The sequence below is a fragment of the Lipophrys pholis genome (genome assembly GCF_963383615.2).
Source record: "Lipophrys pholis genome assembly, chromosome: 3".
NCBI classification, from domain to species: domain Eukaryota; kingdom Metazoa; phylum Chordata; class Actinopteri; order Blenniiformes; family Blenniidae; genus Lipophrys; species Lipophrys pholis.
In genome coordinates, this window is record NC_137627.1 from 3,895,068 (window position 1) to 3,913,960 (window position 18,893).

General features: G+C 41.6%; 1 protein-coding gene across 1 annotated transcript in view; it reads right to left on the bottom strand.

The window, feature by feature from the left end:
* Nucleotides 1–18,893, bottom strand: part of LOC308106907 (solute carrier family 12 member 9) — a 69,210-nt gene that overhangs the window by 38,688 nt on the left and 11,629 nt on the right. The window contains exon 7 of the mRNA XM_080458944.1: nucleotides 1,186–1,343. Within this exon, the coding sequence (XP_080315070.1) occupies nucleotides 1,186–1,343 (158 nt within the window). The remainder of the gene's footprint in view (nucleotides 1–1,185; nucleotides 1,344–18,893) is intronic.

The window sequence follows — 18,893 nt, forward strand, 5'->3', positions numbered from 1 at the left end:
GACGACATCAATTCAAGAACCACACAAGTCAACTTTAACCATTTCCAGATTCAGAGTAAACGGAGAGCACCACCAAAGGTCAAAGGATGAGGTCCAGTGGCTCATATTATTAGAACAGACAACTCAACCTTGAGTTCCAATCTAAGAACTTCATATGAGCCCTGATGTATTAAGATCTTGATGAACAAATAAGTGGATTATGTGGTAACACGAAGTACCACTTAGCATACTAACATATAGTCCATTTTTGTGGTTTCCTGCTGCAATAAACTCAAATAGGCAGTCTCTTCTCCCATTGCTGCAGCTGTAACTCCAACCCGTCATGGGGCAGCCCCCTTTGTCTTGAAGAGTCCTGTTAGTGAACCAGGTGAGTGCAGGTAAGGGAGGAAACGCACCAACTGGCTACAGAAGAGAATCTGTCACTAACCAATTAAGCTGCTGGTTCTTTCTTAACCACATAACGTTTATAAAGCTGCCTTTTTTTTCTTCTTTTTCTTTTGACCCGGGTTGCCACAGCAAGTCATTCTAAGTTGTATGGTGCACTTGGTTAACTTTAAAGCTGAATTCCCTTCTTGCTGCAACCGAGATTTGAACGTGGATCACCACCGTGCAAGGTCAAGACTTGATGTGCTCTCCAGAGATAATATATTAATTCAAAATATTTCACTTAAACTGTATTAGAGATGGTTTGAAAGGGAATTAAGACCTTTTCTTCAAGGGGTTGCGAAGTTTAGGGCACATTCATTTGCAAATAATACAACTTTTACAATTAGTAAAGCGTCAATGCAGAATGAAAGAGTACTGAAAGAAACTATTTTATCTGCTCCTACATACAATTTAAAAACATCAAGAGTGCCATTCACGTCTTTACAGTAATTTAAATGAACGATACACACCATCACTTTGGATTCTTATTGTGCTACTTTTACTGTGTGTATTAAATGTTCGCAATTGGACCGAATAGAGCAAACCCACAGAGTTCAACCTGATGTGACCACCTTAATTGTAAATGGCAAATTCCAAATCTCCTTCCTAAATTCTGTAGATTTCTCAATTTTGATGTCACTGGTATTTTCCATTTAACATCATTCTTATGTGTACATTTGGAGGTATGAAACTTTATCACCAACAGCTACGTCACAAAAGGATCCAACATATTCTTCCCAGTCGAAAGCTGCTACTTACCAAACAAGTCGTCCCTCGCCAGGGCGTAAAGGATGCGCGAGGCTCCGATCAGGTTGCTCATGGCAGCAGAGAGCGTGGAGGAATAAACCCCGACGGTGACGAAGGGGTTCCAGATGTTGATGTCTCTCAGGAAACTGTAATCCCTTTGAAGCAGGACGCTGTATGGGTTGAAAGCAGAAACGCCGATCACCAACAACCCCACCAGAAGTTCTCTTCTGCATTACCAACAGCAGAACTGCTCATTTTTATTTAACATTCGTTGGCATAATCATACTGCTATACTGACTGACTCTTGGTCGAAAAAGTTACCAGTGTATAAAAGGGTTCATACAGAAAGACAGCCATAGCTGAGCATGGGCTGAGACTGGACTGTGATGCAGCATTGCAAAGATCCTAAACTTGCTAAATTTAATGCAAAATGTTCAAGAAAAAAAATAAATAATCCAATATCCCGAATGACCCCGTCGGAATCCAAAGGACGGTGATATGAAATGAGCACATCGAAATGCTTACAGCAGACATCTAATGACTCAGCAGAAGCAGTTCCATCAGACATTCCTGCAGAACATTATGCAGCATTGATCAACAACGACAGAAGGGACTTGAAGTTATTGCTGATAAAGGAGTTCAAGTAGTAAATAAATCCAGGGTTCAGTTCACGTTTTACAGTAAGATTTCAAAAGGTAAAATATATAGGAATAAGCAATACCATTGTTTGAACACTGGGGTGGGTACATTAAGTGTAGCATAGACCTCAGTGTCAATCTTACAGTTTTCTAAATGTGCCACGAGATGCAAAAGATATCATGAACGATGGGCTTTAGTGTTTTACCTGCAGATTTTTCCTTTCTCGATTAACCCTCGAGTGACACACAACAGCATCATGTGGGACAAAGTGTTATTCCAAGAATGGGCCGGTTTGTACATCATCATATTCCTGTTGTAAAAATGTAATTGAGAGGACTTCACGGCTTGGGTTTTCAAGTGAAAACGCAAAAACCTTGATGGTTCTGTTTCCACCTATAATGGTGTTTGGAGCACTGACATGTAAATGTAAAACTTCTCAGAAATGAAAAACCAAAAACGTTGCATTTTCATGTAAACTGGGCCCTAGTTGAAAACTCAAGAATATTTCCTAATGCTTTAAACAAGTATTACGCCATGTACACATAACATTTGTTCAGTAAAGCCGTGTAACATCAAAATCATTTGTGGTTTTAAGTTTATTTTCTGTTCATTTAAACTTGCAGAAAACTTCAACATCGCAAAGGGAATCTATGTCATCAAGTATAGAAAGAAAATATATATGATACACAGACAGAAGGACACATAGAAACACGCTGCCTCCTGATTTCAGAAGATTTTTACAGAAGCAACACCAGAGGTAAGAATCAGTCGTTTGTGGAACAGGTATCTTGTAGTTTCAATTTGTTTAAGGAGGAGTAAGTAATCAAATTAAGTCACCATAAGACATTAACATTGACAAAAGCCTCAACAGATCTTGGACTGGATGTGAAAACTACAAGACCAGGTAAATTGTTGAGCCATCACTGATTCTCTCCACATGGTTTTCTTACACAATAGCCATTGAGCATAATCACTGAGAATAACAGCAAATCTCTGAGAACAACTGCTCCAAGGTAATATCAATACTGGACATTATGGTTTCGCATTGATGTAATGAAGTACTTTGATTTGTCAGACACTTTATTTGCTTGATTAGCCACCACAGACATTTCTGTCTGGGTAATGATCCAGAAAATGTAGTTTGGATGTACTCCCTTCTATCAGGATATGTATCAATATTGCAATATAAAATGACATTACCCATAATAGACTACTGGCACTGTTATCGACCAATAGTGGGCTATTACAGATACTGTAAAAAGAGTGTGTGTTGGTCAGATATGCAACAAGAGGGGGAACAGGGTACAGGGGAAACTGCAGCACTCATTTACTGGCAGCTTTTTTAGTTTAATAAATTATATTTTCGCTCTAATTACCAATTTCTTATTTGCATTAACAAAAGTACACATACCATGTCATAGGTGTGGAATTTTCTTCAATTGTTTCATTACATTCATATCAGGAGAACAAAATCAAAGCAGTCGAAAGGAGCCGTGTGTTTCATCAAACACGTTTAAGGAGGGCAAAGCGTTACGTCTCTTGGAAAAGAGCAAGAAGAAAAAAAAAAAAAGAATTAATTGCTCTGCCGGAGTACTCAATGATTAGATTGTTGAAAAAAGGAAAAGCTTCAACAAACTGCGTTTGTCCGCATTTTCTGATAAACTTTAACACATTTTGTAATAACTTCTTACATATTACAACAGTTATTACAAAAAGGGCACGTTCCACTTCTTTTTTTTTTTTAAGATGTAATAATTACTGCATTATGTATTACATTTTGCCCTTTATGTGTATAAAAGCTTCTACGTTTAATAATGAGAAAATAATCAAGATTCAGATGGACTAGAATTATATGTCCTGCCAACAGAGCAAAGGTAGAATCCAGGACTCTAAATCAGGTTTCGCTTCTTAGATCACCCGCCATTGTGGCTGGTAGATTTTTAAAGTTACAAGCCAATCAGTATTTCCACCAGCCATTTGTTTGGTTGACGAAATTAAACCAGATTGTAAGTGGCACTGAGTGCATTTAATCATTTAACCAGCGTTTTGTAATAACTGTTGCAATCTATAACAAGTTATTACAAAATGCTTTCAGGAATTTTAGCACAAAATGTGGCGTTATTACAGAATTTAAAATGTATTCCATCACATATTGCACCATTATTACACAACGTGGCACTAAGGACCCTGATCAATTTAAAAATGACATCAAAAATGGAAGCCTGTCCATCATTTTGACGGATCAAACCGAAGAGGATGAAGGAGGTGAATCGGAGTTGATTTATTTTATGCAGGTAGCGTTCAGACGTGTGCAGAAAAGGCGTTTCATCTCAATGGACACATCGTAAGGACAACAAACATGTTGATGGTGATTCTGATCACAGCCGCCAGGATATTAATGACGGTGAACGCAACATCCCCCTGAAATTACGGAGACATCGCCAACTGTGTATTCACAGAAGAAGGCGCTCTAGACACAGAAAGAGAGATCAAAGAGTACAAAGAAGCCAGCGGGGGGGGGGTGATTATGGCTCACCCCCCCCCCCCCCCGCCTCTTCTCAATACGACATGGCGAGAGAGATGAGAATCAAGAGTGCAAAAGTCTCTCTCTCTCTTCCTCACTTCCCCCCATCTCAATCATTCTCTGCGGCTTGGCAGGTGCATACACAAGGCATCTATTCCCGTCCCTCATCACCTCCGTCTGCTTCATCGCAATGTTTTTAAAACCTCATTCAAAAGCTTTTTACTTGTCTGTACCGTCTTGGTCCGACCCGGTTTATTTCTCCTTGTGCCCACGCAATTCTCTTTCGCTCCCTCTCTTAATTAACATCCTCATCACGTTTTCTTTCAGGTCCACTGATTTTAATACTTATTATCATGGCGCTATTAAGTATTGTTCACTTCATCCAAAGATCTGAGAACACTATTATTTCACATGGAGCCCAGGAGGCAGTCACTAGTGTGCAGGCAGACACACACACACAGGATTGTGCATTGCCACAAATCAACCAAACAAAGGTTCTGTAGGGAAGTTAACGTCACCCTCGAAATTAAGAAACGCCAACTACTGTGTTTACTCGGTGTGCTTGTTCACACGCGCCGCAGTGGAAAGTTTATGAGCCGTTGGTTTAATCAGACTCACTGACGTATTCATAACACACACAGACACTATAGTCACAATCACGAACACAACGGGTATTTTTGAGGTGTTTGTGACGGCGTGGATGTAAAAACAAACATAAAATCAAGTGCTAAAGGAAAGTGTGTGTGTGTGTTGCACAGGTGAGTGATGGTCTGGGTCAGAACTCCTCGGTTGATTATTAATTTCTCTGACATGCGGCGGAGAACCAAATGCTTGGCATTTCTAAATTGACGTGTGTGTGTGTGTGTGGGGTGGGGGTGGGGGCGAATTTGTGGCAAAATGGGTGACAGCAATGACAAATTATGTGTGTTTTTGTGCACGCCTGCTAGAGGAAGAGAGAAAGATGAAGGCCCGCCACGTGTCGGGTCATGAGTGAATGAACAACAATACATATTCGCCATTTTTATAATTTTGTGTTTCTTTTCAGGCGGCGTATTCATTACCGAGCCAGTAATGCACATACAGCTCGTGTGTGTGTGTGTGTGTGTGTGTGTGTGTGTGTGTGTGTGTGTGTGTGTGTGTGTGTGTGTGTGTGTGTGTGTGTGTGTGTGTGTGTGTGTGTGTGTATGTGTGTGTATGTGCCCGTCCCTGGGATGGTAATTATTGATCAGATCATCCAGCTGAAATGAGCTCTGCCATGGAAATAAAGAGGAGAACAAAAGCACGAGGGAGCCACTGACAGATTAAAGGAGCTCATTGGGAGAGGAGGAGGAGGAAACAAAGCTCGTTGACTAAAAGCCCACAGAGATCGTTGGGCCCGATTGTTGGAGCTCCCCCCCCCCCAGCCCCGCTCCATCCTTTAGCTCGTTTGTTTACCCGTCTTCATTCATGCCCTCATTTGTGTATTCATGCACGTTCATCTTTTAATCCATCATTTGCTGTGTTTGTGCTTCTGATAATTCACCAGCGCTTTGGTCGAACATTATGGATTAATTATCTGCAATTTTTCTAATGGAGAGAAAAATTAAGCGCCGACATCGCGGAGGGAAGACGCTGCTGTGCACCCGATCGGAAGCAAAAGGGTGCTCGGGCGAGGTCAGGGCACCCAGTGATAAGTCAGGACCATCTAGTTTAATGACCCTGCAGACGCTCCAACAAATGCTCAGATGGCATCAGAGCAAGCTAATGGGCTGGTTTCAGCTTATAGCCAACATCACTGCTATGCTCATTGCGCCATTATGTCAACATTTGTGTCTGGAAAGCGAATGCAACCCTCTTCACAGTCAATACTCCAGAGAAGAGGAACTGACCTTTACAACCTGCATAGAGCTTACTGAAATGCTTTTCTTTCAGCAGGGATTGGTGGGCGCACAGCTGATGATTGGAGGTAAAGAAAGGCTGCATGACTTTGATTTGAAGCTGCAGAAAAAAGCTTGAATGAGTTTTACCAATTTCGAGTTTCGCTCAGCCCGAGGTGCTAAAAAAACACAAGCGTGAACATGCATCAGAACCTTCTGAATTTATACACTTCTCAAAAAACAGCCACAACAAGTCTGTAAGTTTGTTTTAAGAATAGAATGCTCACATTACACAAGCTTATGAAAACCTTCATAAGAGAACAAGGTACCCAACATTAAAACAGACTGGTCTCATTCTGATACCCAGTGGTTAGGAACTACCTACAACATGTAAAAAAAAACAAAAAAAACCCACTATTGATCGTATGAGCAGCGTTTAGCATGCAATGAGAATGTCAGGGATCATTTAAATATAGTAGTATGAAGTTATTATTTTTGTAAATCATGTGTGTGATTGTCTGCCTCTTTGTGTTTGCCCTGCGATTGATTAGTTATCGGCCAGTAATGAGCCGGGAGTGGCTCCAGTACACTGTGGCTCCAAGTTGGATCAAGTCAAAAAGATGGATGGACGAATGTTTGGATTGCTAAATATATTCAAGAAATCAATCAATAAATAAACGCAGTGACATAATCTCACTAGGTTTTACAGTTAGTGTAGCAGGAGATAAACGCTTCGACTTGCTATATCAGTGTTCGTATACATTCCAAGTCTTTCTTAGGTCCAATCCCAGCCAAGGGGAAGGAAAAATCGTCCACACCTCGCTTAGGGCAAGAGAATTAGGTCCAATCGGGCCGAAATGAAGCAAATTAGGCCCAAATCTAACCGAGTGGAGGAAAAATAGATTAAATTCTAGCCTTGGGGAAGCAAATTGCATCCAATCCTTGCTTAGAGAAGAAAAATTGGTCTAATCCAAGCCTTACCCCCTGAAGTCATTCCGTCGAAAGCCATACCAGAAGGTTTTACAGTGTTTGGTGGAACAAAAGCCCACAGTACAACATGGCAGTGGGGGGAAACAAAAGTGAAACATTATTGCCCATGAAGACGGTACCAACACTTCTCAGAGCGCACTCCAAGTAGAAACTGAGCGCAGGGATCCAGATTCAACTGCTTGTGAAGAGTCTCTGTCCAGGTATGAATTTGTTCATGGTCCCTCAGAGAAAACTGAAGCAACTCTACAGGAGCGGATGCTCCATTTCTTCACAGCTGGGATTTCAGCTCTTTAGCCTTGCCTCACCTTGACTTTGCGGCCTCTTTTAAGAGTGTAGCCATGGGACACCGAGGTTGAGGACACACAAACACATGAGGCAGTGGCAGGGGAGAAAAGGAGGAAAATAGAAAGCAAAAGAGGGAGGCAGAGAGGGGTTGTAAGAGGGAGGGAGAGTTAAGTGCTCTCAGGGGAGTAGACTGTGGTTAAGGATTATTAAATGGGATCAATAACTAACAAGGCCTCTGTGTGCACAAACAGCCACCCACCCCCCCCCTCTCTTTTCCCTCCATCATCCTCTCCTCTGCTCTACTCACCCCAATGCACATGCACTATGTGCCACCACAGCTTTTCTACCTGCTCCACCCTCATCTTTTTCTTTTTTCTTTTTTATAAAATGTTTATCAAACTCTCTCCGTGCACTTGTCCCATTTTCAACAGCCGCTCTTCATTTCCAATTTTCTGCTGCTCTATTCAGTCACTTTGTCCCGACTTCCAATTTCCAGCCACTTGTTTGTATTACTCCATCATTTGTAATGGACACATATAACAAGGGAGGTGACTGAAATGGGATAGCAATACTGCAGGGTCTTTTTGCACTCTAATATTCATGGTGAAGCAGTTTTCTTTCATGGCAGGGTAAAAGCTTAAGTAACAGCAAATGAGTGGCATGATTTAAACCCCCAACCCCTCTTACACACTCGGTGAAGACCTCAAACAAATCCTCTTTACTGGAATGAAAGAACTTTATTCCCACAAATATTACAAACTTAAAATAATAAACCTCCCTCTGTAGTTTCGCGTTTAGACAGCAAAGTTTTGAAAACGATGTTCGGTTTCAGGGAAACGGTAAAAATGCTGAAAACAATGTAGTTTCCCTACAGAGCCACTAGTGGAAGCCGTGTTTTTGTTAGAAAAGCACCTATGTATGCAAACAGAACAGTACACTGTAAATGCTGAAGCTCTTTTAAACAGTCTTTCTTCAATATTTCGGTCCACTCAGTAGCTGTATGCAAGAAATGAAATACATCCCCACATGTAATCCAGATGTAGTAAATCTACACTTTTTTGCAGAAGCCTTGATAATTTCAAGCGTGCTCAGCACACGCTGCATTCCCCGTTATGAATAAATCCTACTCACGCATGGGCAGAGCTATTTACTACGACTGTGGTGTGCATGTGCTGTAACAGACTTTTCAAAAAGTTGCATTTTCCTCCATTTCCACAGAGACTGAGGCCACGTCCACATGAGTCAAAACAAATTCCGTCCACATGTCACTATGAACACGACTGAACATGATGCCAGAGGGCATGTAGTACATATGCCAGGCCTTTAGGGGCGCTGTGACTCACCAAATACACCCAAAACGCAGAAGACAACGAGCACATAGAAATTTAGAATTAGACTCCCGCTCATAGACTTCTATATAACTCAATTGAAAAAGTTTTAAGTTAAGTGGCTGTGTGCAACGATGTCACATTAACGGACCAAAACACTACAAAAGTTTTACGATGTCGTGTAAACAGACAAACCAAACAAAGGACTTTACGATAAATTGTAAGTATACAGTGCTTCTTAAATCTGTAATCACTTAAGTAAAAGGAGGATTTCTTGCCACTATCCCGTTGCATTCACAGCGATTCTATGGGAGTCACACTGCGGAATATGCAAATGTTCAGTATGTAATTTGTTTACAACCCACGGTCACAAATATAACAACTGCAGTGCTTGTGTAGAGTGAAACTGATCAGAAACTTTAATTTCTCAACCTCAATCAGAAACAACACCACAAGGATAAAATGGCCATAAACTGGGTATATCTAGAAGTTTCATAGATAGGTAACTGAATAGGTTACCTTTGGTTAAGGCACACATTATTATGAATAATAATGGGGGGGGGGTGCTCTTTTTGTCCATGTTATCAGAGTTCATAATCTATAATCTGGAATCTGACAGAAGATTCAAAACTAAATTCAATTATAAATCACTTCACAATACATCTTTGCAAACAAGTTCAAGCTTCTTTTAGTTGAAATTAAATCCAACTGTATCCATTTGGATGCAGAAAAGAATTATACAGGCTCGTGCTCGTCACTTGGCTTCCTGCTCGTTACTCTGGGACCCGTCAACAGTGTGGACATGTTCGTTAGGTTAATTGGTGACTCTAAACAAACCGTAGGCGATGAATAGATTAAGGCAGACAATTTCAAACTATGGCCTGGGGGTTACCTGAGGCCCGTGGTTGATTTTCTTTTTTTGCCCATAAATATCCCATATATGAAGATTACTGGTCTTCCGAGTCTCAACACAGGAAATCTTTAACAAGGCAGCTTCTGAACAAAGTTAGGTTAAACATAGAAAAATGTTGCTGCTGATGGCCAAGAAAAGCAGATTTCATGAAATACAAGATGGCACAAACAGATATTTCACTGATATTTGTCACCTCAAGTGAGTGGTCTCACTATTGGTTATTTTCATTAATGTGATGGTGGGTAGGGCTGAAATGAATTATTTTAAGAAATATACAATATTTTATACCAAAATAGTTTAATCAAAAGTGCTGGCATCTCAAAATAACCTTCAGGGATTTGGCACATTTCAGTATTGACCCAGACCAGAACTGTCAATCTTCATTCATTTTCATTTTCAAATTCCATTTGTTATCGTGTTTAATATTCAAATATATATTAAAAGTTTTTGATCAAACTTTGAATATTACCAAGATCACAAGTTGTGTTTACTAGAGGTTGTACAAATATAGGGCAACTAATACATCTTCTAAATTAGCAACACTTTAACTCAGAAATTTTGTTTGGGTACAAAACAATCAAGTTTAATGAATATCTTTCATCATTCATACAGAATTATTTTCCTGCCAGCCTCCTGCAGTGAGATAGGTCACAAAGGTTCAGAATAATATGTCCAATATCACCGGAGGAGATGCAAAAACTCAATCAAATTGTTTGGTGACTCTTTTTAAGTATGAAATTTGTCGACTAACTGTTGCAGGTGTAGTCTGGCAAAAAGTCTGGATTATTGAATTGCTGCTCACTTGAAACTGCTCGCTTCATCACAGCCTTTCAAGAGGACTGACTAGGTTTTGGCATATTTTCTTGTTATGGCGTCAAAGTGTGTAACCATGGGCTAAAGTCACTCCAGGCAGAGCGCTTTAAACCCTCTCAGCTCAGATTGTGGTGAGATTTACTTCAAAAATTTCACTTGTGACCTTTAAACATATGGTCATTACATGTTATTAAAATCATGAACTTTTAAAATCTTCATTGATAATAAAGCAGTTAAAGCGGACTTCAAAGTAATCATATATATATATATATATATATATATATATATATATATGATAGAAGAAAAAGATATTGTCAATAAGGGATTGCACCCGGTTACAGAAGGAAGATAATTTCCCCTCTCTGTGTGAGACTGTGTAATCTGATCAAAACACTCAATTAGAATTCAAGTTCAGTGCGTCCCTTTGACGGCGGGTGAGGTATCCATCAACGACAATAAACTGCAACATCTATCACGGGGAACACAGAGAGCCTCAATGGCAAAACCTATCTGTCACACACACGTCCTCATTTCCCATTTCTGGCGCTCCATACCCGGTCCCTCCGTATTTCTCCCTCTCCTTGCTTTTTATTGCGAGAAGACATGCTGGTGAAGACTTGGCCTGCACAGGTGCCATTGTACCACTGCCCTCAACACCAGTCGAGAGAAGAGAGGGGCGCGAAAGTGACTGGAATCTCTGCAGTGGAGAGATAGGAGGTGAATAACAAAAGAAGGGAGCGCGGCGGTGTGGATGGATGAATGAATGAATGAATGATAGACAGAGAGAGGAGGGTGACAGAGGAGAAATGGGAGCCAAGAATGCTGCTGTGGGGCGATAGTGTTGGAGAAAGAGACGGGGGGGACAAGGAGAGGAGATGCTGGACTTGTTGCCTTCCTGCAGCTGCAGTCTAGACAGGGAGGATGAGAACACCAAATGATGGAGCGGGGAAGGATGAGAACAAGATGGAGTGGGGACAAAAAGAGGCAAGAGCAAGCGGAGCACAGCTCAGGAGAGTTGCTTACTTCAGGATCAGGGGTGTCAATCATGAGGCCCGTGGGCCAAAACTGGCCGGCAGGATTCTTCAATCCACCAAAGCAAATTGTAAAAAAAAAAAAACCCAACTTTTTCTCTTATTAACCAAATTTCTTAATAGCAGTGGACACAAAAGAACACGGAGACCCGAGCTGAGATATCGGCGATGCTGCCATCAAACCAGCCTCAAAGCCGTGCTGTCAGGGTGTTTGTAAAAACGTGCATAATGCAACAGCTATAGAAGTCTTTTATTGGATATTTTACAATATTTTGCACGAGAAAGTTTCATTAAAAGTTGGTATTGCAGTAATTTCCCATTAATTGTTTAGTTTTGTGAATGAGTAGATATTTTATCATACATAGGCTGTGCCACATCAAAAGGAAAACATTTAAATTTAATGTTAAAACACTATTTTCCAAGTCCGCACCACTCAAGATGAAATAGTGCCGTATCACACCCCTGATCTAGATTCTACAAAGGATTCCTTTAACAGGCAAATCTTGTCATTTTCCTGTTCAGTGCAGCTTTAGTGAAGGCACCATGATAGCCCTATATAAAACCTTTGTGTCAGTGTGGTGACAAAATAAAAAAAATAAAAAACTAACACAGCCTCCAACTAGGAAAGATGAGTAAAAAAGTTTCTAGGAGCAGATTCCGACAGTGAGGAAAGAGCGGAGAAAATTATGTAGGATGAGTTAAAAAAAAACAACAATAACAACAACATATGATTGAAAGGTAACTGGAGCTACAACGGGGAGGACGACATGTAGAATGGGAAAACACAGGAATGGAAGTAGACAGTTGCGTGGGTGAGGACAAGAGGAGCGGCGGACAGACCGCATGTTTTTGGGAGAACGGAGAGAAACAGAAAAGCTGAAAGGATTGTGATGAAAGATGCTGGAAAAGTGAGAGGAATTAGACACAGTGTGTGTGTGATGTGTGCGTGTGTGTGTAGGGGTGGGGAAAACAGGGAGGAGTGCCAGAAGAAAGAGATGAGACAGAAACACTCGGAGGGGGGGGGGCGTGTGGAACGCGTACACTTTCACAAAGCTGCATGTCAGAGATAGCACCACAAAAAGGAGGCCCAGCAGATTCAAATTAATATAATTATCAAGTCGGCTATTAATACAAAAGCCTCTATAGCGCGGCGCAGATTAGCCCACAGGTCAGCGACGCGCCGCGGCGACGGGAACACGTGTGTGCGCGGCGGGCACAAAGGAGTCGACGACGCGTAAAAACGGGCGAGCCCGAGGAAATGAGAGAAAGCGGTGAATAGTCGGGCGTGAAACCTGTTGGAAAAACGATACAGAAGCGGTTCGGAATGAGTCGTCACGCAGCTCCTAACCCACACAAACACACACTGGCCAAAAAGAGCTTTATAAAGTAGAGACAGGGCAATCTGTCATGGCTGGCTGGCTGGTCACATGAGGTTAATAGATTCCTTTCTCTATCGAGCATCCTCCCCCAGCCTTCATCGCCATCATCGGCGGCCCTCTTACCATTCTGGCATATCATCAGCGATAATCTCAAACACACAAAATATGTGGCTGCTCTATTAATGCTGACCTGGAAACCAGCTTGGGACGGGTTTCCCATCCAAATGAGGAGTGTTTTCTTTGCTTTGCATCAGAGCCGTGATGCAGGAAACGGGTCCCAACGCCCAAATCTGCAAATTCCAGCACTTGGCTCCCTCTAAGCTGTGGGACAAGTGATAAAAAAAAAAGATTCCTCTCATATTCCTTTATCTGCAGCACCATCAAGATGACGTGACTTTCCAAGTACCCAGGTACCCAGGTACCCAGGTACCCAGGTACCCAGGTACCCCCCCCCCCCCCAACCCAAGGACATTGCGAGTTTCTTATGTGACTCTTTTTAGTCTGGATGAATAAACGCCACTAAATATCTTGTATGATCTGCTGTGACCTGTGTAGTGTTCACATGTCGTTTTAGGTACCGACGCTAAAGGGACGGGCAATCCGTCTCTGGATCACCTCCAGTTTCCCATGGATGAAGTAGGTATAGAAACATCAGAACAAGCAAGATCACACAGACACTCTGGAGGCAAACATTGTCGTTATTGTACATCTCACGCATTTGCAGAAGCAGCATTTACTACAACCGTGGTGCGCAGGAGCAGCAGCAGCGATATCAGAAAAGTTTTGTCCCCCTCCCCCGTTTCCACAGAGACGGACAGAGTCAGAGCATTGTCAAAAAGCTTAACCATCGGAGCAGTTTACTTTTTCAGTGGCTTTGGGCACCGTTGTGTAAACGGACATCCAAAATGCAACAAAGGTTCTCCATTTTCTCCTGGAAACGTTGAGTAAAAGTTTGTAACCACACCGTCTCATAGAATCAACCTCAAACACTAAAACAACAGAGAAAATTGAAGTTGACTAAATATTTGGAATTAAATGTCGTCAGTGTTGCTCTTATTTAACTGATCTGACCCCATCGAGAGAGAACAGATTCAGATCCCCATTGAAAAAGAGGAGCAAACTTCTCACTGGACTTTATGGACAATATAATCCCGTTGCCATATCCTGTGCTCCACTGACCTACAACAGTTACATCATTTGTGAAAATTTTACAAAATAAACATTTTAGGTACATATTCATCTCAATGCATCAATCAAGTGCAATGAAATATAGAATTCACACAAAGTCAACACTAATTTCAATGTTTGTCAAACAATGTTAATCATATATTTATATGTAGGTAATTAACTTGGAATAAATGTGATGAATGTGAAAATAAAGGCGGTGATAATGAAGGCTGAACCAGCCTCTAATGGCATCAAAACCCTAAGAAGTTGAATAGAAATGAAGTACGAGCAAACTAACAAATATTTAAACTGTTGTAAGATCACAGCCCGGAGGTGTGGTAAGCTGGTACTCAAATGCATTTGAACCTGGAGAAGGCCGTTCTAATGAGATCCCCCTGGCGTGCAGCAACCAACATCTTTGGCTGCTCTGCCACCTCCCTGACATTCACTTTTAAACACTCAGTCTCAACTGCTTCAGCTTTTAAAGCCGCGATGCGCAACTACAATTTGCAGAGGGTGGCAATTTGGAGGAGCCTTATGTAAAGGTTAGATTGTCGCTCTGAATCCTGCCTCTTACAGATGGACGGGCTGATGTTTATGGAGAGAGCATGGCTGCCACCTTTTGGACAACCGGCGCAATAACAGCCTTTATTAAATCATCAACCAGTGCTGCAAAGCATGCAAGTTAAGCATTTATAATCTGTATCAAATTATTTCTAGTCCAGTAAAATAGTGTGAACAAGGGTGGCAAAAGGACATTTAATGCATATTCAACCCCAATAAACAGTCAAAACTTAATCGAATGTCGTTTTTATTATGGTTGTCCTTTAAGGAAGAATTGCAGACAACTTTCTCAAACATCGCTTTTATTTGGTCTGCATTTGCAGAAAACTTGGTTTAAAAAATACTGTCCTTAGTATGACAAATATAATAATCACACTGCTTACGTCACAAAGACAAATGTTGTTCTATTCTTTACTTTTATTTAATCAACTTGATTTTTATTGGAACGCATGTCAGCTCCAACTTATGTAAACACAAGACCAGTAAGTTTCACTGGTGGTTTCAGGACAGTTTCACGAGGCCCTTCCTGGTTATTCTTTATGATGGTTGAGTGTTTCTGCTCAAACACCAAGACCACATGGTGCAATGTGATTTCTTAAAGCATTTATTGGCGAGGATTTTGAGGCAAGCCCCAAAATATGTCCACTTCAAATATCACATCACCCTGAGACACTGTGGGTGGGTCATACTGTTCTGCCATTGGTTGAGGTTAAGAGAAGACAATAACTCTGATTTGGCGCCATGTTGGCCGGGTTAAAGTAGGAAATGGGGAGAGCTGGGTTGTTCGGAGCAGCAGCCTCACTCAGTCAATTGTGTTTTTGTGTCCTTTGCAAACCTAAATTAAAAGTCCTGTGGCACGTGGAAACCCTGACTCTTCATAATTGGCTCGGTCTCAAAACATTCCAGTCTAATCCAAATACTTTGAGTATAAAAAGTTTAGTTTATTTGTGAATGCAACAACAATCATTAACGTAATGAAAAAGTATGAAATAAAAAAACACCCATTCAGAAAGTTAACTATGATGGGAGCACTATAAAAAGTATAAAAACTTCAAAATTTCACTGGTGTCAATCAGGGGTGTCAAACATAAGGCCCGTGGGCCAAAACCGGCTCCAGTCCAGCGCCGCCCAACCACCGAGCAAACTGTTAAACTTCCATATTTCAAACTTCCAAACATCCATATCAAACAATCTCTTGCTTGACTACCAGTCGGCAGCGTTGCTCACGCATGACCTCACATCATACTCGCCAGGTCGTGTCGGGGATCTGTAACGAGTACTCCATGCAGTATTGGACCCGATACTGGTTTCGGTACCTGTGCATCCCCACTTTCTAACTCTCCGGGCATCAGGTTTGAATGCTTGATGTAAAACTGGAAACCTTGGCATGCATGCATACATTTAAAGCATTAAAAGGCCACAAGGACCCACCTTATAGTACAATCATTTCACATTCACTCTATCAAATGTAGGGATATTTCAAAGGATTAATCCGCCTCCGATTGCGGCTTTAGGTGCGAGCCCAGATGAATAAAGACGAGCCTGCGTGTCTGGGCGCCAAACATTTCTCGCCTTGTTCTTGGGCTTACTTTCATCTTGATTGGCTATTCTTTCCGCAAGAAAGCCACGTCGCGGTGATTGCATTTCTATAAATACATTTCAGAGTAGATGCAGAGCCTGAGCAGGTGTGTGATCTTGCATTCATAATAGAATATCAAAATTTTTTTCCCCCTCTCATCTTCCATCGTCGCTTGTCAAATCGTTTGCTCTTGAAGAATTACTCGACGTTCCTCGAATCCCCCGCTGCCATGATAAATATTGGTCTTTGTGCAGTTTCCCTGCAGAAATTCAATAAAGTTTTATGACGCGCATTAGGTATGGTGGGTAATATTTTTCTAGGAGTGAGTCGGCTTAATGTAGCAGGAATAGTGGGGAATGTTAATGTTTTACCGGGACTGAGGGGGAATACATTGCGGAGCTCTACTGAAGCGCAGGTAATGTGTAAACGCTCCTGTTTGCTTCATTAGAAAATGAAAGCTGGGGATTAAAAGCCGCCCGACCCTCAGCTGTCAACAGCAGCACACCGATAGTGGCGGGTGGATTCCTGTAGAGGAGGGCGTCAATTGTTTGCTCGCATTACAAAACCGAGCCATTGTGCGACGTTAAAGGAGAGCATAAATGGAAAGCTTCAATCATTTCAAGGTAGAGCTGAAATTAGTGAAGAGGAAATTCTTAAGTGGGGAAAACCGAGTGAAATTAGAGGAAGTGAGAAAAAAAAGTCTCACACTGAACCTTAAACCACTTCCTCTAATAACGAGAGACAAAATAGAAATCTCCGTTCGGCGACAATTATAAGAGCCCTTCTGAGAAATTACCGTACAATTTCTCTGGCTTGATAACGCTCGCTATCAGTCCGAATGCGGTCAAGCTCAATAAACGAGCGACCCAGAGGAAAGCGGAGATAAGGCAGGGAGCGATATCTTGGGCGTGGTGATAATAAAGAGTAGCGACTTCAGTCCACACAGCTCAGAGGAAGACTTTCTCTGGTTCCTTCTACACGAGTGTTTTCACCAGTACTGCTCAGTTACAGCCCCTTCTACGTTTCACTCAAATACAAAAGTCGTGTTTTTTCCCCACCCATTTACACACAGATGGAGTTGAAGCTCTTCCTTGGGAGCTAAATGGGGTCTAAAGGCCTCTTCAGGGTCCAAAAGGAAGAAAAAAGTTTGCTTTCTGGTGTCAGCCAGCAGCAGAAAAGAATGTTTTAGTCCCGACATTTCATATTCTGGGAGGAAGGTGAGCGAAACTCAAGAGGCCAGGCCACGCCCCCCCCTCACTGCAGGCACAGAGGTTTTTCCACTTTGCTACAGCACATATTCCATGATTTCTTGGCCATTTTGGCGTTCTTTTAAACTGGTGTTGTAGAGATTCACCTCCTCCACCAGCTGCCCTTCGATGGCTTCAGTTTCAGTTTGCGAGCCAGCGGAATGCGGGAATAAACCAAAAAAAGAAGCTGACCAATCACATAAGAGTTCGCAGACCACACAGCAGAACACACTTGGCCCCGGACGAGGGTGCCAGATGGGTGAAATTTATTCTGATGGACGAAACGAAGCATAAAAAAAACCTCAAAGTATGTCACTTGTTCGGTCATGCCCCCTAGTGTCGGAAGCTTTTCCGTCCTTCTCCTGGTGTATGAAAAGGCCTTTAGAGTTGAATGGAGCGTGTAAGTGACCTCTTGGGGATCTTATGTTGCCTTGTGTGTGTTGCAGGATTTTCACTGATGACCAAACACAACATGTACCATAATCCACCTCCAGCCAGAGCAGATGAAAACATAAGGAGTAGTCATCCAGAATGTTTCGGGACACATTTACAGCCTAATACTGCACAGGCAGAAGGAGTGTGTTGTGAAACCTTGTATCCCAAATGTGTGTGTGTGTGTGTGTGTGTGTGTGTGTGTGTGTGTGTGTGTGTGTGTGTGTGTGTGTGTGTGTGTGTGTGTGGTGCAGCAGGGTAAATAATGGCGCTATTGATCCTCGACGCTCTTTTATAGCCCTGTCATGTCAGTTTAGCACCTTGGCAACACTCGCTTCGGAGCCGCATCAATACTGAACTCTGGAGCTCAGCAACAGACAGATAGAAGGAGATGGAGAGGGAGAGAGGGAGAGCAAATAAATAGGGGGGAAAAAGTAAATACCAACAGCTACATCAAGGACTCCAAGATGTAGCTGCCCGGACCTCGGGAGTGAGGCGAGGTCACCGAATACGTGGCGCATGAACTGTTTCAGACGCGGTGGGCTGCAAAATTAAATGTAAAATATGTATGACAAATGACACTATATTGAAATGTTCTGATAAACAAATGTAAATATAATAATAAAAATACAGATCAAAAGTAACTTGTACTTTTAAAAGCTATGAAGTGGAATATATGGTGTTTGACTCTTATGAGTAAAATAACCTTTTTTTGGGGGGGGGTTAAAATACTACTTAATTAGAATAACGCAAGTATTTACAGCACATGGACTTAACAGAACGGATGTAAATAGCAAATTACAATATATTATTGCTAGAATCTGGTATAAGACTGGAAGGTTTGGACAGATCTTTTGGAATTATTGAGACTTTTTGGCTGTTATCACAGGTAAAAAAATAAAATAAAAAATACACGCACATTAAAATAAAAGATATATCATGTATTTAATATTTTGGGATTCTTGCATTTTTC